Genomic DNA, 20,195 nt, shown 5'->3' on the forward strand with positions numbered 1-20,195 from the left:
GATGGATCTGATGACGAGCTGTTGGTTGATGAGTCTGAGATGAAGTCTCTGATCTCTATAAGGTAAACTGATGATGATGAGTGAGGGACGAGGAAGGACCGGTCACCTCGTTGGGGTGACCGGGGTGAAAAAAGAAAAGTTCCGATACATACATTTATGAAAATACAGTGATGATGTGTGAGAGTCTGAGACTGAAGGACAAACCAGTGCAGGAGTTCTTCTGCTTCACCTGTGAGGTGAAATGTAGCCACGCAGCATCATCACCACACAGGCTGGAGTGGGATGAAAAACCGGCCCGCGCATTCTGACTAGAGACCCGCCCACCAGGTATTATAGGAAAAGCCATAAAGCCTTTGAATGAAAACTATTTCTATTGTGACAGATGATACTATTATAATCTTATTATTATGTGACTACGATGACATGATGGCATACTGACAATGTTCAAATTCTTGAGAAATTCAGCACTTTTTAAAAAAAATCTCTTTACTTGGGTTTTTTGATACAAAACAACACAATAAGCAGTCTGAGACATGTAAAAGGAAAACTAACACAGTATGGTAAATAACTGGTCTATCACCCATTCACCCATTTGACCTGAGAAACCCAACCTGCCATTGGAGTGGGGCTGCTGCTCTCGCTATAGTTTCCCTCAGAGCATCAGGTAAGTAATCCACTAGAGGGCGCTATATATCCAAAAAGATGTTGTCATTACCATTCAGGTTTGCACTCAGTCTTTCCATTGGTAAAGATTTCTTTGTACCACTGAGTTATTGTTGGTGGTTTTTTATTGATCCAATTGAAAAAAATACATTTTCTTGCCAAGAAAAATAATTTACATAGTAGTTTATATTTGTTTTTATCTGGAAATTTGTTCAGAGTTGGCAGCCCCAATAAATACTGAGCTGGATCTTTTTGTATTCTGCTTTTAAATATATCCTTTAATTCTTCTGTTACACAGAGCCAGAATGCAAGGAGGTCCCCGCAGATTTACATTTAGTACATTGTGCTGACCTACTCGGATCAGTTTTATTCAGAAAAGGTCTAAACTGTCTGTGTAAAATTTTATATTGTGTTTCTTTAAATCTTTTATTAAGAAATAAAGAATGCTGAGATTGTATGCGCTCACTGCAGGCATGATCATCACAGTGACACTGGAGGCCTCCCTCCCAACACGTTTCCTAATATCATGTTTGTTATGGCCTTGTAGTGTATTGTAAAACTGTCTTATGGTACTTTTATCTGCGTTTAAGTGTAAAAAGAAATTTGCCATGGGTCCTAGTTGCTTTGTACTGTGCAAAGTATCAAAACTTGAAGTAATTAAGTGACGGGTCTGTAAAAATGCATAAAAATCCATTTGTTGTATTCCTTATTTCTTTTGGACCTGCTCAAAAGACATACAAAGATTCCCATTAAACCAATCACCAACCACACGTATTCCTGCACCAAGCCATCTCTGAAATACTGCACTTTTCATTGTGCGGATGCTTCTGATTGGAGCCTGAACTCTTTTGTAGTGTCATACAGTTAGGACTTTATCACCTGAGCTCATATCTGCTCTAAGGTGTGTTTTTGTATTTTTATCATTTTAATCAGAAAATGTATTTTTCATATCTGCCCCAACAATGATGCTGTTAGTCTCTGATCGGTTTTCTGTAGATTAATAAAAGATTTTTCATCATCGTCTTGATTTTAAGGTTTTATTTGTCATTTTCCTGAGTTTCTTTCTTCCTTGATGATTTCATGAATCTGATTTCTGTTTTGATTTTTAGCTGAAGACATGACGTCATGTTCTTCTGCCTCTCCGCTCTGCCTGCTTTTGCGCATCCCTCTCTCTCTTTTCTCCTCCTCCTCCTCGGTGTGTCTCAGCTGTCCTTGCTCCTCTCTCAGATGGAGGCTGCAGTGTTGTGCTGAGTAGCGGTGAGCCAGCATCTCTGCCTGCAGCCGTCAGCAGACCTACGTTTCCTGAAACAGGACACTACAGCACCCACAATCCTCTGCCTGAGCCCAGACTGTTGTTGGGCAGGAGCGAAGCCCCGTGGAATCCTGGGAGTCGCAGTCCAGAGAGAGAGACAGAGAGAGAGGGTGACGTGCCATGACAACAGTCAGAGGGAGAGAGACGCAGAGGTGAGTTCATGTTTGTTCCTCTTGTTTACCTCTCCTCTTCCTCTCCCCTCCTCTCCTCCTGTCTTCATCACTGCTGTCCGTTTCTCAGCCTCCATCTCTGCATGTCTTCTCTCCTGTCACACCTCCACCCTCCACCTCCTCCTGACTCGGGCTGACGGTGCATTTTCCTGCCGGAGCTCCAGCCTGCAGACACCAAACAGAGCTTTGACATCAGTGTGTGTGTGTGTGTGTGTGTGTGTGTGTGTGTGTGTGTGTGTGTGTCTGTTCGTGTGTGTGTGTGTCTGTTCTTTTGTGTGTGTGTGTCTGTTCTTGTGTGTCTGTTCTTGTGTGTGTGTGTGTGTGTGTGTGTGTGTGTGTGTGTGTGTCTGCGTGCCTGTTCTTGTGTGTCTGTTCTTGTGTGTCTGTTCTTGTGTGCCTGTTCTTGTGTGTCTGTTCTTTTGTGTGTGTGTGTGTGTGTGTGTGTGCCTGTTCTTGTGTGTGTGTGTGTGTGTGTGTGTGTGTGTGTGCCTGTTCTTGTGTGTGTGTGTGTGTGTGTGTGTGTGCCTGTTCTTGTGTGTCTGTTCTTGTGTGTGTGTGTGTGTGTGTGTGCCTGTTCTTGTGTGTCTGTTCTTTTGTGTGTGTGTGTGTGTGTGTGTGTGTGCCTGTTCTTGTGTGTGTGTGTGTGTGTGTGTGTGTGTGTGTGTGTGTGTGTGCCTGTTCTTGTGTGTCTGTTCTTGTGTGTGTGTGTGTGTGTGTGTGTGTGTGTGTGTGCCTGTTCTTGTGTGTCTGTTCTTTTGTGTGTGCGTGTGTGTGTGTGTGTGTGTGTGTGTGTGTGTGTGTGTGTGTGTGTGTGTGTGGACGTTGGTCAGTAGGGCCCCACTTTGGTTTCAGTGGTCTTAGGATCTCTGCTTCCTGCAGATGATGTGGTTCTTCTGGCTTCATCGAGTGATGTCCTCCAGCTCTCAGTGAGGCAGTTTACAGCAAAAGGTGAGAAGCAGGTGGGGTGTGTGTTCAGGTGACATGGTTCATGGTTCACACCTACTGGCAGAACAAGCTGATAACCGGCCTCAGTACCAAATGCCCCACACCTGGATCCTGAAATGCCTAGAACTACTGTATACAAGAGAGCCTTCATCAGGAACCCAACAGCACAATTTACCATCAGGTGTGGGATCTACCAAGGAGATGCTCTGTCCCCACTGCTGTTCTGCATAGGCCTGAACCCCCTCAGTGAGATCATTAACAAGACAGGCTACGGATACCGACTACAGAGTGGAGCAGCTGTCAGTCACCTCCTGTACATGGATGCCATCAAGCTGTATGTGAACAGGACATGGATGAACTGATCCACACCACTGACATCGGAAAGTCAACTGGAGAAGTGTAGTCGGATGGTAACAAACAGAGGGAATGTAGTCAGAACTGATGGGATTGAACTACCAGAAGGCAACATTGCAGACACAGAGCACAGCTACAAGTACCTGGGGATCCCACAGGCAAATGGAAACCATGAAGACCCTGCTAGGAAAGTTGCAACCACCAAGTACCTGCAGAGGGTCAGGCAGGTCCTGAGGAGTCAGCTGAATGGTAAGAACAAGATCCGGGCCATCAACACGTACGCCCTGCCCGTGATCAGGTACCCTGCTGGGGTAATAGGCTGGCCAAAGGAGGAGATAGAAGCCACTGACATAAAGACAAGAAAGCTCCTTACCATGCATGGAGGGTTTCACCCCAAGTCCAGCACCCTGAGGCTGTACGCTAAGCGGAAGGAAGATCAGAAAGATGACCCCAACCAACTGCGTGCTCAGTGAATACCTCAGGCAGCAGAAACCCAAGAAAGAGGAGAAACCATCATGGGACGACAGGCCCCTGCATGGTATGTACCACCGGCAGATAGAGGAGGTGGCTGACATGGGAGATGCCCCCAGGGTGATGGAGAATGACCGAGCTAAGATCCTGTGGGACTTCCAGATACAGACGGACAAAATGGTGGTGGCTAACCAACCGGACGTAGTGGTGGTAGACAAACAGAAGAAGCCGGCCGTAGTGATCGATGTAGCGGTTCCCAATGACAGCAACAGGAAGAAGGAACACGAGAAGCAGGAGAAATACCAAGGGCTCAGAGAAGAGCTGGAGGAGATGTGGAGGGTGAAGATGACAGCGGTCCCAGTGGTAGTTGGAGCACTTGCTTCGTGTCCAGAACTTCATCAAACTTTGAAACATTCAGAGTAAAGAAAGATATTTAATATAACAGCAATGTTTCTGTGTCTCCCCCTGGGTTGGTCTGACCTCACCTGTCTCACTTCTTTTAATGCACAGCACTAGTTTAGCACACACTGACACACTCAGCTCATAGCTGTATTTATGTAGAGCACATTAGTTTTCACGTTGAAGCCCATAAATGTGTCGGTCAGACCATAAAGCTGACCTCCTGCACCCATCACAGGTGTTCTTCAGCAGACAGACTGCTCCTTTAACTTTATTTAACTTTTCACTAGCTGGGCCCACGTCCTCATTTTAGGATTGACAGCGTTTTAGTAGGTAAATGCTTGGACATGAACTGAGCTGCAGTTTGGGGAAGGCCTCGAAGGGGACTGGCGACGGCTCCCGAGCTGGCAGATCCCCATGTACTAAATATTTTGGCAAATACTCTTATCCTTAATGATAAGAAAACTGAAATTATGATTTTTGGTAGTAATGCCCTTCGTGCCAAACTTCGGGATGCCTTTAGTTTTCTCACTAGTTCTTTCTCTGACACTGTTAGGAATCTGTGTGTCTTATTTGACAGCTCATTTAAACTTGATAAACAAGTGTCTGCTGTTGTCAGATCCAGTTTTTACCAGCTTCGCCTTATTTCTAAGGCCAGGCACTATATCCCGTATAAAGACCTAGAAAAGCTCATCCACGCCTTTGTAACGTCAAGGCTAGACTATTGTAATTCACTTTATTGTGGTCTCCACTCTTCCCTTTTACAGAGATTACAGACAGTTCAGAATGCTGCAGCTCGCATTCTAACTAAAACCAAGAAGTTTGCCCACATTACTCCTGTCCTTGCTGATCTGCACTGGTTGCCTGTCAAATATCGTATTCAATTTAAAATTTTGTTGTTTACTTTTAAAATTACTAACAACACTGCACCCAGCTATCTTAAGGAACTTTTAAACCCATATGCTCCTGCTAGGGCTTTAAGGTCATCCTCACAGTTACTGCTGGTTCAGCCCAGATCTCGACTGAAATCTAGAGGTGATCGATCGTTTGCTCTAGTTGCACCGGAGCTGTGGAACAATCTCCCGATTGGCATCCGGGCGTCTGATTCTATTCATTCTTTTAAATCACGGCTAAAAACATATCTTTTTAAACTTGCCTTTTCTACCAGTTAAATGCTGGCTTGTTTGCAGTGACCTATTGTATTAAATTCTCTGCTATCTTTCCATTACTGGTGTCTTTTATCATGGTGGTACAGTCTTACCTTGCTATAACCTATGTGCTGCAGTTTACTCTTATTGGTGGCTTTTATCTGTGAACATAATCCGTTACCTTTATGTATTTGATGTTAATGTGTGAACTGTTTTATTTTTTATTGTTTTATGTAAAGCACTTTGGTATGCCCAAGGCTTTTAAATGTGCTCTATAAATAAAGATTGTTGTTGTTGTAGAAAAGAAGAAATTAAAGAATTGAGAACAAGGAGGGAGGGAGGGGCACGTAAACAAGAATGAACAGTTGCAGAACTGAGGGAACCTATAGGGCACAGGTGTCGAACTCCAGGCCTCCAGGGCCGGTGTCCTGCAGGTTTTAGATGATTTAAATGGCTAAATTACCTCCTCAACATGTCTTGAAGTTCTCCAGAGGCCTGGTAATGAACTGATCACTTGATTCAGGTGTGTTGACCCAGGGTGATATCTAAAACCTACAGGACCCTTGAGGCCTGGAGTTTGACACCCCTGCTATAGGGCAACCGGAAGGAGCGTGTTTGGAGGCGTGGCCCTGCTCCTGAAATTCAGATACATAATCTCCAAAATGATTTGGTCTCTTCTTGTGCACAGATACTGCTGAGGAGCCATGTCTGCTGAACTCGACGATACCGACAGCGTGTTCGGTGAGTCTCTCTCACACACACCTGTGCACACACACACACACACACATGTGTACACACACATACACGTGTGCACACACACACACGTGTGCACACACACACACACACACACACACACACACATGCGTACACACACACACACATACACGTGTGCACACACACACACACACACACACACACACACACACACACACACACACACACACACACACACACATACAGGAGTGGAGTGGTCCTTAAACAGACCTTTTTTCCCATTGCAAGTTTTTCCTCCTCCTGGAGGTTAAACTCCTCCACAGATGTTTCATAAGGCAGACAAATAAAAGTCACAGGAAATTAATCTGTTGGACTGTCAGCAAACATGCTGATGGACCCTGGTTGGATGGACCCTGATTGGATGGACCCTGGTTGGATGGACCCTGTTTGGATGGACCCTGGTTGGATGGACCCTGGTTGGATGGACCCTGGTTGGATGGACCCTGTTTGGATGGACCCTGGTTGGATGGACCCCGATTGGATGGACCCTGTTTGGATGGACCCTGATTGGATGGACCCTGTTTGGATGGACCCTGGTTGGATGGACCCCGATTGGATGGACCCTGTTTGGATGGACCCTGATTGGATGGACCCTGTTTGGATGGACCCTGATTGGATGGACCCTGATTGGATGGACCCTGATTGGATGGACCCTGTTTGGATGGATCCTGGTTGGATGGACCCTGGTTTGATGGACCCCGATTGGATGGACCCTGTTTGGATGGACCCCGATTGGATGGACCCTGTTTGGATGGACCCTGATTGGATGGACCCTGATTGGATGGACCCTGTTTGGATGGATCCTGGTTGGATGGACCCTGGTTTGATGGACCCCGATTGGATGGACCCTGTTTGGATGGATCCTGGTTGGATGGACCCTGTTTGGATGGACCCTGTTTGGATGGATCCTGGTTGGATGGACCCTGTTTGGATGGACCCTGGTTTGATGGACCCTGGTTCTGAATTCTGTTTCCTGTTTGATCAAAATCCGAGTTAAAGAATCAAACATGAAAGCGGCTGAAGGTTTCTTATTCTTTGTTCCCCCTTTTTCTAATATCATCTGACTCTCTCCTCACCCCCTCACCTTCCTCTAATATCATTTACTCTCTCCCCTGATCCCTCCCCCACCTCCATTCCTCCATCCTCTGCTCCATTAAATCTTTATTTTCTCCCTCTCTGTCACCTGGATTGAATGTTTCTGCACCAAATCCTCCATTTCCTCTCCTCCCCCTCCCCTCATCATCACTTTAACTCCTTCTCTCTCCCCCCTGGGAAATAAACTGCCGTCAGTTCAGTGTGGGGGAGGAGAGGCAGGAAGCCTGTATGATCATGTTAAGACGGACTGAAGACGTGCGATAACTGTCACCAGCATCACTGACAGAAAGCAGAGAAACCATGCTGATTATAAAACTGAAATTGTGCTGGCTTTAACCTTTTTAATCCAAATGTAAGGTAAACGTACCTTTTTTAAAAATCTACCAGATTTCAAAAACAGCAGATCGAACACTGGAAACACAAAGATCACAGATCGCCACTCAGACTTTTACGTTGTGTCAGGTCACATGACCTCTGTCCTTCTTTTTTCTTCTGTTAGTCTTTGATATCAAACTTTTTATGTCCTCTTTTTTCCTTCAGCCACAGCGACTGTTTCGGGGGAAACAACAGTAACTGCCTCGGTGCTGGTGCTGTGCAATACTGCAAATTTTGGTATTGATCTGATGCCAAGTAATTTAAGAGCAGTATTGGCGATAGCAATACTGATACCGATACTTTTTGCCAATTCAGGGAGCTTATGTAGGGGAGTGTCATGATTTATGAACCCCAGCACAACAGTGTTGTGTTTTAACCATCCACACTAATTAGTTAACAAAGTTTTCTTATGTATTGATACCGTTTGTTTGGAGACCTGGGATGTAAATGTGCCTGGGACTTTGCATCTGTTGTTTGAATGTGTTATAGGCTTAATTGACATGGTGATATTTTTAACAAAATGTATTTAACACAGTTCAGTGGGATACAGTGAGGTTAGGTTAACTGGTGATTCTAAATTGCCCATAAGTGTGAATGATTGGCTGTCTCTCTGTGTTAGCCCTCCGAGAGTCTGGCAACCTGTCCAGGCTGTGCCCCGCCTCTCTCCCTACGACAGCTGGGATAGGCTCCAGCATGATGGTCAGTGTGTTGAATATTTGATGGACTCCTGATGGGGTGAGTGGGAGGAGGAAGAGGAGCTGATTATGTTGAACAAGCTTCAGCATCATCACAAAAACTGCAGCTTGAAATCTTCACTCACCATCAGTCCATCACCCACCCATGTACATCCATCCATCATCCATCCACCCATCATCTATTCATCATCCACCATTCATTACTGCATTTTCATGGTGAACACCTTCCACTGCTGTGAGTAAAGCTCTAGAAATCCACTTTGAAACCAGTGTAAACACAGTCAGAAGCTGCCTTAGAGTCTGTCTGTTTGTAGGGCTCCTTCAGGTTCACTCTGATCCACAGAGGTTTGTCTGAACATGAGTGGGAAACTTCAGACAGGAGCTCCTCACAGCAAGTTCAGTTGCTCTGATCTGGGTCCTGATGATGTCATTGGAACAGTCAATCACTGGGCGACCTCTCTCTACAGGTCGTCTTTTAGCCATAACACCTTTTTTTTAAGAAGGAAACCTGAATATTTATCCTGCACGGATCATTGGGGCGATCGTGGCTCAAGAGTTGGGAGTTCGTCTTGTAATCGGAAGGTTGATGGTTCGAGCCCCGGCTTCGACAGTCTCGGTTGTTGTGTCTTTGGGCAAGACACTTCACCCGTTGCCTACTGGTGGTGGTCAGAGGGGCCGGTGGCGCCAGTGTCCGGCAGCCTCGCCTCTGTCAGTGCGCCCCAGGGCAGCTGTGGCTACAATGTAGCTGCCGTCACCAGTGTGTGGAACCATTCTGGATCAATAACAAGGTCAAAGTTCATTCAGTGCCTGCCTCACATTTACACTCTTGTGTGTGTGTGGGTGTTTCAGACCTGAACGAGGCGATCCCAGAGACAGAGCTGCTGGATAACAGCATCCAGAAAGGCCGCGCCCAGCTGTCTGTCAAAACACGGAGACAACGCCCGTCCAGGTCCCGTTACCGAGACAGCATTAGCTCAACGGAGGGCGACGACTGCCTCGACAGAAAGGTGGAGGTCAGTGAGATGCATCTAAATATTTTAGAGAATTAAATGACAAAGATGTTGCCAGTGATGTCATCAGCACTAAGAGGAACTTAAAATTATTAATTTAGTTTTTAATTTTAAAGTATTTTGTTAAATTCCTGAGATCATTTCATTGTTAGATTATTCCGTTTCTGGTGTGTGATGAAATCTAGTGTGTCTATCATTCCAGGACAGTCCGTTGCACTCTGCCCGCTCGCCTCTCCACCTGGCGATGCGAGGGTCCTCCCCCTCCCCTGATTCGCTGCTGTCAGCTAGAAGCCCTGGATTCTCCTTCGACACGTCGCTGGTGAGTTCACCGAGCTCACATCAGGTTTTAAAAAGTAAAAGAAAACAAGTTTCATTGTCCTTTCGTTTTTCAGGTCCGTCGCTCGCCAGAGGACGGAGGCTTGTCATTGGCTGGTCCACCTCGGGGGCGGTACCATCAGCTGACCAACGCAACTTCTCAAGAGGCCCTGGTTACTCCCAGCAGCTCACCATCTAAATCCTGTCCCTCCTCCGACTGCTCACCTGTCTACATGAGGAGGAACAGAAGGCCCGACAGTGAAGGTGCACACCTGCAAACACCTGAAAACACACACATATAACAAACACTCGCTTCCTGTGAGATCTGATTGACATATAATGTTGCACAGATGCTAACGAGTGTGTGTGTGTGTCAGTGTTGGTCTCTGATACAAGTCGAGACACGAGTCCAGCTGATCCCGGCAGTCCGACCGTCATCTTCGACAAGAAAACCAAAAGACGCTTCCTGGACCTGGGGTGAGATGCACACACATGTTGGTCTTAGTGTATTTGTGAGGACCCAATCAGTTTACAGTAACCTGAAGGTAAAAACATCAAAAACAAGAAGATGATCCATTTACTGAACCATCCAGTCACAGCGGCCTTTCCCAGTCCTGATCAGCTCTGACTTCACTTTTCCAGGTGTTTTAAACTATATTTAATATTCGTGACTGATGAGGTCATTTATGTTGAATCCTTCATCCAAGGTCCCCGCAGTCAGCACAAATGTTTCTGCACCTTTGACTGTTTTCCCCGTGTCTTTCACAGGGTGACTCTGAGGCGTTCATACATCAGAGTGAGGAAAGATAAATCCAACAGGCTCTCTGTGGGCAGCAGGTGGCTCCACCACACACATCATTTAAGAGGACGAACATGTGTTTTTATGCGTTTCCTGTCCTGACGCTGTCCTCTGTCCTCAGAGAGCCGTCTGAGAGTCCATCCCGTTCCTCCGGATCCTTCATCTCCTTCTCCTGGTTCACCGAAGGACGGGGGTCGATCTCCTCCTCCGGTACTCCGCCCTGCTCCCCCAAAATTCCACCGCTGAGCTCCCCGAGACCGCGCAAGTCTCACTCCCAGGTATGAGACAAACACAGCGTTATGTACAGTGGCTCGAAAGTGCAAAACAAACCAACAAACAGAAACAGAGAAGGGGCTGGTAACATCAGTGTTAACAAAGGAAATTCATATGCAGTGGCGGTCCTAGCCTGTTTGGCGCCCTGGGCGAACACTCCCTCTGGTGCCCCCCCCCCCCCCCCCCCCCCCCCCCCCACACACACACACACACATATGAAGAGAGAGAGAAATGCATAGTGTGCAAACGGCTACTAAACAGACATCATAATTCGTCATACAATGAGAACAGGACAAATCAACAATTGACCCTGACTAATTAATATTATATTATTGTATATATTGTTTGGAGTTTAGTCTGTTACTATTTTTACCATTTCTTCTTGGAGCAACTGTAACCCACATAATTTCCTTATTGATTAAGAAAGTATTCTGATTCTTAATCTTTCAGGATGAGCTGCCATTATCCAATCACACATCTGCTTACCTGCATCTTTTTCTCGTTTCTCCTTGTAGGAGCCATAATTAAATGTATTGAATTTTAATGATCACTGGGTTTTCATTTGTTTGGTTGCTATGGTGATGTGTAACAGGAGTCACGTGGGTGCTAGCGGTGACACTAAGAGGGCGTTGTCAGTCTGTCTCTCACTGGTTTGATTTTGACAGAGAGGAGGGCGGGTAGCCGTAGTTTTTGTTGACCGCAGCACAATGAGTTTCCCCTTGTTGCGTTAGAGACTGTGATGTAGAGTTTGAATCGCGAGCCGATCACATGCTCTGTAAACTTTTCAAGCATTTTAATAAACAAGCAAGCAATTCCACCTCTGGCATTATTGCGTAAAGTTGACAGCGCGTCAGGCAAATAGGCGGGCTCCATCCCCGGCCTCCAGCGACTGTGGAAGTCGCTACACTCCTCCTCTTTTCTCTGTTTTTAAACTTTAAAAACAGGTTGTGTGTGAGACTTTAAATCAACAAAATATAAAATATAGATTTTAAATTGTTATTGATCCCTTTATTATAAATCTGTATCAGGATGTCTGGTGTTTTCGTGTTGTTGGTTTGTTTGTTGTTTTTATTTTGTTTTATTTTGCGAGTTGGTTATTAGATGCTGCTGCAGCCAGCCAGAGAATCCCCCGCCGCCCCGCCCTCTCCTCTCTGCGCCGCAAGCAGCAGGCGCACCTCGCAAACGGATCACTCTCTGGAGAGCTTTTTGGTCCTTCACACAGCTGTTCCCGAACCACGATGTCATGTTCTGTGTGAGGATGCTCTCCACAGCGCCTGTATAGAAAATCCTGAGGATCTTTGGAGAGACCCTGAACTTCCTCAGTTGTCGTAGGTGATACAGGCGCTGCCTAGCCTTTTTGGTCTGGACCTGAATGTGGGCAGCCCATGTCAGGTCTGAGGAGATGTGGACACCAAGATACTTGAAGGACTGCACCCTCTCCACTGGAGCTCCATTGATGATAATGGGCTTGTAGTCTCTGTGCTGACCCCTTCTGAAGTCCACCACCAGCTCCTTGGTCTTGCTGACGTTCAGCTGGAGGTGGTTGTCCTGGCACCACGATGCCAGATTCTTCACTTCATCCATGTAGGCCGCCTCATCGTTGTTGGAGATGGCACCCAACACCACTGTGTCGTCAGCAAACTTCACAATGGTGTTGGAGCCATGGGTGGCCACACAGTCTGAAGTGTAGAGGGAGTAGAGCAGTGGCGAGAGGACACATCCCTGAGGTGCTCCTGTGTTGATGGTGATGCTGTTGGAGAAGCACCTGCCCACCCTCACCACCTGAGTTCTGCCAGTGAGGAAGTCCAACACCCATGCACACAGACGGCTGTTAAGTCCCAGATCCCTCAGCTTTGTGAACAGTCTGCAGGGCACTATTGTGTTAAACGCTGAACTGTAATCAACAAACAGCATTCGCACATAGTTACCCTGTTTCTTGTCCACGTGGCTGAGAGTGGTGTGTAGGACGTGGGCGATGGCATCCTCTGTGGATCTGTTGGATCTGTAGGCGAACTGCAGCGGATCTGTGGTGTCTGGGATGGAGGAGGAGATGATGTTCTTCAGCAGCCTCTCAAACATATTGTCACATTAAATAAAGATTTTGAACCCTTGAAGTTGGAAAGAATTGGGTCCAGTCATCCATGACAGAAAACTCTTCATGCTGCAACCATCAAAGTCTTTATAGACTTCCTGTTTCAGGGACTGGGATTCAGTTTACTCAAAACCAGGAGATGTTGTTCCAACCCTTTCCATAAAACGAAGGATTTCTTTGTTATCCATGAAAAGGCTCCTCAGAGCCACCGCTGTAAGTGACCTTTCTCTTTTTCAGATTTGTTTTCACTCATCATCAATGAACAATGCAAGCATGCATGCACAGAAGCCGGCTGAAATTCTGCTTTTTTCACTCGCTGGGTCCACGTCCTCATCTTAGGTTTGCCAGCGTTTTTAAAGGTGAATGGCTTAGACATGAAGTGAGCTGCAGTTTGGGAAGTCCTCAGAGGGGACTGGGGGCGGCTCCCGGGCCTGGCTGATTCCTGTATAGTAATGAGAAGTGACGAAGTAAAAAAGGGTGGGACAAGAAAATGAGAACGAACAGCTTGTAGCCTGTTTGGTCCCGCTCCGGAAATTCAGATACTTTATGTCCAATTAAGCTGCTTACAGGTTTATGTTAGAGCTTTTCTTTGATGTTAGAGGGTTTTGATTATAAACTCTGCAGATGAAGATGATGAGGAGGAGGCAAAGGATTTCAAACCTGCAGATAAACCAGTGGTTTCCTCAGCAGCTTTGGGCCTGATGTCAGAAGGACACAGGAGGATTTTCCAGCCTGTGAACTGTGAGAGGAGCAGCAACTGTCTGCAGGACAGTCACAATCTCACTGGGAATTCAACAGCGCTTGTCCTTTAATAAACACACTTTCACCAACCTTACAGCTGCTGTCTCATCATACATGAAGCAAGCAGTGTTCATACAACCCGTAAGGTCCATGTGTGAGCATGTTTCTCCCACGCTCTACAGAGGGCAGCGGTGCACACGGTGCACATCTCTAAACATGAACTTAGGCTCTCCTAAAGAGACGCCACACAATCAGGACTGTTTCAGAAAAAGAGTGAGGAGCAAGAACCTCCTGAAGCTGACCGAGGTCCTGTTTAGTTTGTCCAGAGTGAGAGCTGCCTCAGCTGCACACCTCGATCACACCTGACGGGTGGAAAACAGCATCGTGGCTCAGCCTGCTGCAGTCAGTCTGCAGTGCTGTTGGGTTGTAAAGTTGTTCATGCAGTCAGGTTGGGATTATCTGAGCCGAGGACAAGCTATCAACAATCAAAGAAATCTATCAGCGTCTGTTAGAGCAGCTGCGTCTTCACTCAGTCGCTGTTTGATTTGATGAGACTGAAGATAAAATAAAGCGACCTCAACAGCGTTGTCTCTGGGCGTCGCCCTGAAACACAACGAGGGGCTCAGTTCTCTGCTGGCAGCAGGACAGGAGTCAGTCAGCTGTTTTAGTGGGTTATTCATTAAAAACACTTTCAGAGTGAAACATGTGAGCAGTCTCTGAGAGAGGATATGAACAACGTTCCCACAAAACGTCACAGCAGCACACGCGTGACATATTCCATCTGACTGTAGCTGTGTTAGCTGTGCACACAGTGTCAGGTTACAGAGTGAGTGTGTGTGTTAGTATTGATTTTACTCGTGTTGGCTGACAGACAGTCACATGATCACACAGCTGTGGTTGATGATAAATGTTCTGCAGCCTGGAGGAAGTTGTTCTCCATCCCTGTTTTCTCGTTAAGGCTCTCTCTGCTCACCATCACAGCTCAGAGGAAGGAGCTGCTAATGGCTCTGATAGGCTGTGTGTGTGTGTGTGTGTGTGTGTGTGTGTGTGTGTGTGTGTGTGTGTGTGTGTGTGTGTGTGTGTGTGTGTGTGTAACTTGATATCACCAATGATCAAAGACTGTTGATCAATGATCAATCACCAGTGGTGCTAGTTTAAGTCATTGTGCAGATGTTTATAAGGTTGGAAACCTGCAGTCAGCTGAGACTGAAGAAGTCACATGATGAAATGTTTCTCCGTCCAGAAGAACAGAATCAACTTTTGAGGATTTCCTTACCTGGATGATTAAGCATCCTATCTGCATGTCTTTGGAGTGTGGGTGGAGGCCGGAGTACCCGCAGACAACCCATGCAAACACTGGGAGAACATGCACCACAGCACTGTGTAAAAAAATAAATAAAAAAATCCGTTAGTCATTCTTGATCACTGCTTTGTCCGTCTGTATCTGGAAGTCCCACAGGATCTTAGCTCATTCTCCACCACCCTCCCATTTGTCTCCCATTTTGACCTCCGGACTTCCAGGCCATACTCAGCACAGATGTTTCTGTACACCAGAGCTTCCCAAAGTGTGGGGCCCGCCCCCTAGGGGGATGCAGAGCCATTGCAGGGGGTGCGCGGTATGAAAAGGAAAAAATAAATAAATAAATGCTTGGACACTGCTAGCATAATGGACAGGTTTTTAATGGGGCTCCCACACAAACGCAAAGCAGGAGATGAAGCATCGCTGAACATGTTTCCAAACCAACTTCATTTTAAGCCAAAGAAAATATGGCGACGCAAATCTGTCCTTTGGTTTCACCTGCACAGGTGCCGAGGTAGGTCTCCCTGCAGGTTTCCCCTTCATCGGGAGCAGCGCTGGGCTGTTTAAATCACAGACAAACAGTCTCTCACAGCTGTTTATGTTTTTAAACCCATTTTGCACAGAGAGGCATTTTTTGAAAAATGTATTGACAGCAATGTTGAATATTATTACACAGGAAAAAACAACCACATGTAAAATAATGACACCGTGACGCCTCTGCCTTTGTAAATGGAGGGACAGTAACTGTGTGTACGTAAGCGTGTAAAACCTGCAGACAGTCAGATTAACAGTATTTTGTCTCTATCTGCCATTCTGCAATTCATCTCATGTAAACAATAACGTGGCCACAGCGTTGCGTGACAAACTCTGTATTCCTTGACCACACGTAAACGCAATAAAGGAGTTTTAAAAATCTCCGTTTTCAGTGATTCGAAATGCCGTTTACGTGGACGAAACAGCTGCGTGTAGGTGCGGACGTAGCGTAAAAGAGTTAGTAGTTTATTTCCTTACTGCCTGTAATTTATTGCAGTTTACTTGTATTTGTTTAATTGTTTACTAAATGTTTGAGGTGTGAAATAAACCACAATGGGGCAAAATATGGGCGTGTGTGGTTGGAGGATGTGTTTGTGCCGGGGGGGTAAAACAAAGGGGGGCCTAGCAAAAAAAGGGAACCACTGCTGTACACTATGCCGACCACTTAGTCGTTTCTGGTCCAAACTCGTCTTCATTTCCTAAACTCAAACAAACACAGCGTCATCACTGGGAGTTAAAAACTGAGAGTTAACTTCCAGGCATCCATGAAAACCAGGATTAATGAAGTTTAACGGCATTAGGTTAGCAGGAAGTTAGCTCGCTAGTTTCCATCTAAAAATGATACACCCTTGTCTGAGTGAGACATTTCTGAAACAAATTCAAGCGTACAGCTCTGCTATCACTTCCAACACAAATGGAGACAGAAAAGTAAACAGCAGTGATGTTTGTAGGGTACTGACGTTGGGCTAGCTGCTATATAATGATGTGCTACGTAATCGCTAGCGACACAGCTATGTTAGCATAGCATAAACAGATTCACACAGTGAAGCTGGAGGATGAACTTTTTTCCCCACAATAAAAGTTAACATGAGGGTTCCTGGTGCACTTACACAGCAGGAAAAGGATGCTGTAAATTTCAGTTGGGGAAACACCTGAAATAATGCATCCACAGTACACAATTCCTGATATCTATCTTCATGCACCCGTTCAAATGTTTCTTAGATTCGAGTGATTCTTTTCCATCCCGATCTGAGCTGCAGTCACATAGTAAGGTTTTAAAAACTGAGCTTTAAACTGCTGCAGATGAAGAGAGCTGACAAAATCAGAGAGGCCAACAACGTGACATTGTTCAAATTAAACAGACCAAAGCATTCAGTCACATTGGTGCCGTGTAGGACCTGGATGCAGGGTTTATATGTCATTGTTTAACAGCTGTGCCCTTGTGCTCAGAGCTTGTTCTTGTGCTGCCATGATTAGTGCCTCTGTGCTGTCCTTCAGTCCAGCTTAGTCCAGCCACTGGTAGGATTTCTGGATGTCAGCCACCTCCTCTATCTGCCGGTGGTACATACCATGCAAGGGCCTGTCCTTCTATGGTCGGTTGGAGCCATCTTCCTGATGTATTCGCGGATGTTTGTTGTCTCATCCCGGACTGTGGTGCTGACACTCACCAGTCCAGCGCCTCCTTCCTTCCCCTTGCATACAGCCTCAGGGCGCTGGACTTGGGGTGAAACCCTCCATGCATGCTCAGGAGCTTCCTGTTCTTGCATCAGCTCCTTTGGCCAGCTTAGTCGTCGTCGAGTTGAACTTCCTGCTCTTAAGCCTGATCATGCTGCTGTAATCTGCAAGCCGCTTTGTAACCCACCTTCCATGCTATGTCTGAGATAGTCAGAGTGGTGTCTGTGCGTGCTCTTCCTTTACATTTTCACACATGCTGAGGTCTGTGGTCAAATATAGCTGACTGCAGATGGACACAGCGCTGTGTTTCTGAGAGCTGAGAAACAGGACAGAAGGTGAGATAATCGCTCGCAATGCGAAGAGGGTGGGTCATACTGAGGGGAGCGATGGAGGCAACAACCACTCGATGAAGAACACCAAATATCTGAGGGGGACTGTTACCAAGGCAACCAACCACGTGACCAGCTGTCTGCTGGTGCTCGTAGCTGCGGTTGTAGTTTTAGTGAAATAATGCTGAAGTAACGTCTCTGTGTTCTCCCCACAGGAGTCGGCTCTCAGTGAGGAGTTCTCTCCTCCTCACACCTCCTCCTCCACCTCTCCTCCCATTGACTCCTCTTCCTCCAGGTCCTCCCATCCCTACCACACCCTGTCCCAGTCCTCCGATGAGGTAACACACTCGCCACCTCAAACACCAAAACGTTGTCATCTACTCACCTGTGGCTCACTGTGCTCCCTCCTCCTCTTCCTCAGCCCTGCGATGAACCCCACTCGTCCTGGACGACTCAGCAGGTGTGTCAGTGGCTCCGAGGACTCAACATGGAGCAGTACGTTCCGGAATTCAGTGCTAGAGACATCGACGGGCAGCAGCTGCTGCAGATGGACGGCAGCAAACTGAAGGTGAGGATGAGGAGGAAGAACAGGACTTCCTGAGAGACTCTGTCATAGCCGTAGTCTTAGATAAGGCTGACTGACACAGCTTGCAAAGGTTACACGTAAAGTCAATTACAATACTGAACTGTTTGGAGACCATAACTGGAGCTGTCCTCCCGTCCTCTGCAGGGTCTGGGCGTGCTCAGTTCGTCTGATCGCAGCGCGCTGAAGCGCCGCATCAAAGATGTTCAAAGTGCAGCAGAGAAGGAGAAAAAAGCTCTGGACAAGCTGGAGAAACAGAAGGAAAAGCAGCGCCGGAAGGACCAGGAGCAGCGCAGGAACTGAGCCCCGCCACCAGAGGGAGGCAGAGGACAGTGAGAGGAGAGCTGTGCGATGAAGAGAACAGGATTTCTGCCGCAGGGAAGGTTTGACATGACAAACAATTCCTGGAAAAGCTGCAATTCCATGATCATAAGACATCTCCAGGCCTGGAAAAGTTAAACTGAAGTTTACTGTTATGAGACCGTGAAATATGTCAGGCGATGATGGCACAGTGTTTCATTTGCCACAAAGTGGTTTTCATCTATTTTCCTCCATTTGATGTTTAAACTCATCATCTGTGATCGGCTGGCAGGAACGCTGACAGATCATTAACTCAGCAGGTTCCTACACGCAGCTGCTCTGATTCCCTCTGGTGATTCTTCTTCTGCAAGCCAAACATTATACAAGGTGTGCTTTTTCTCTGAAATGAGTGTCACAGCAGGTTTTCTGTTTTGTTTCTGGGCCGTGGAGTCTCAGCCCGAGGCGGCGTGTCGGTGCTGCTCTGTGAACAGTTTTTGTGGTTTCTCTGTTTGTTGTAATGACTTTAGCTCAAAGGTTCTGTGTTCAGGTGTGTGAGGTCTGACAGGTGTTTGGATATTTCCCACAATCCTCTCACAGCTTGTTTTCCACCTGGAATCTCTGACAGAAAAAAACATCGTCGAATCTTCGCTTTACACAGGTGGAAGCGTTTGTGTCAGAGAGGGTCAAACGTCCCGACGCTGGTCGAGTCAGATTCTTAACCTCTGGAGATATTTCTGACCTCTCACAGTCTCTGTTAAAATGTTTGTTTCAATAAATAAATCTGTGAAACTTTTACAGCGTTGCTTTGTTTTCTTTCTGACGAGATTCACAGCTGGAGCCACGATGCAGGGTTAAAGCATCAAAACAAATAAGAATATAAGAAAAATGCATGCAAGAAAATTTATTTTCCTTCAGTCGGTGAAAAACAACCACAAACCCAGAATACAAAGTATCACAGCGTCCAGCAGGGGGCAGCACCAGAGGTGGAGGCAGACATTTGATACACCTGGGGCTTAGCCCTAAAGGGCAGTATGCATGTGGGATTTGGGGGGGGGGGGTTGAAATGACTGAAAGATTAATTGGCTCTGTTTTGAGTTTTGTTCAAAAAAGAATGACTTCATATAGGGAAAAATATATATCACATGTGCAGGACACCTTAAACTAGTTTTTTAATTAAGCAGCAAGAAAGAACAAAGTCTGGCTGTATCAAGACACGAGGACTAAACCCCGATTCAACCAGACCCAGAACTGATCCGGAAATAAATCAGGACTACAACAGTTCAAAATCAGGACTACTGAGGACTTAACCAAGACAGAACCAGAATCAGAACTAGATGATAGCAGCACTAAAAATCATCATAGACCTGCACTACACTTATTTTTTAATTCTACCAAAGTCCAATATTTAGATTGAGAAAAGTTTATATAATTATTTATCCTCGTTGTGCAAACAAGCTGCATAACTTAATAAATACAGAATTTGAAAAATAACAAACCTAAAAATAAACACTAGGTACGAGATACATGAGGACCTGTGATACGGTGATACTTCTGGTAAACAACCATTTGACTAACATGTGTGTCTCACCTGCTCTTGTTCATCTCTGTTCCTCTCTCTCCCTCTTTGTGCTGACAATCATCAAATATACAGTTGAAACCAGATATTTACTCTTCAGATAAAAACACTTTTTTAATCGTAACATCAAATCAGACCAAATTATTTATTTTTTTTAGATAAATATAAAAACATATTTGTTAACTTTCAGAGTAAAGAGAGAAACTGTCTGTATTTCTTAATTGTAAATGGCACCAAATTGTATTCAAACTGAGCCACACTTATGGAG

General features: G+C 46.0%; 1 protein-coding gene across 3 annotated transcripts; it reads left to right on the forward strand.

Annotated features, from left to right (window-relative positions):
- Nucleotides 1-1,987: 1,987 nt before the first annotated feature.
- samd14 (sterile alpha motif domain containing 14) lies at nucleotides 1,988-19,144 on the forward strand. 3 transcript variants are annotated; one of them, XM_026163804.2, is made up of 12 exons: nucleotides 2,111-2,127; nucleotides 3,025-3,093; nucleotides 6,151-6,203; nucleotides 9,251-9,414; nucleotides 9,614-9,730; nucleotides 9,804-9,990; nucleotides 10,104-10,203; nucleotides 10,495-10,563; nucleotides 10,647-10,803; nucleotides 17,684-17,806; nucleotides 17,890-18,036; nucleotides 18,199-19,144. In XM_026163804.2, the coding sequence occupies exons 3-12, from the start codon at nucleotides 6,167-6,169 to the stop codon at nucleotides 18,352-18,354; spliced, it is 1,257 nt and encodes a 418-aa protein (XP_026019589.1). In that variant the 5' UTR covers nucleotides 2,111-2,127; nucleotides 3,025-3,093; nucleotides 6,151-6,166; the 3' UTR covers nucleotides 18,355-19,144. The 3 variants fall into 3 exon arrangements, with proteins under 3 accessions (XP_026019588.1, XP_026019589.1, XP_026019587.1); XM_026163803.2 differs by lacking the exon at nucleotides 3,025-3,093 and having other exon boundaries at nucleotides 1,988-2,127; XM_026163802.2 differs by lacking the exon at nucleotides 2,111-2,127 and having other exon boundaries at nucleotides 2,956-3,093.
- Nucleotides 19,145-20,195: the final 1,051 nt, after the last annotated feature.

Source organism: Astatotilapia calliptera, chromosome 4 (genome assembly GCF_964374335.1).
Source record: "Astatotilapia calliptera chromosome 4, fAstCal68.1, whole genome shotgun sequence".
NCBI lineage: Eukaryota > Metazoa > Chordata > Actinopteri > Cichliformes > Cichlidae > Astatotilapia > Astatotilapia calliptera.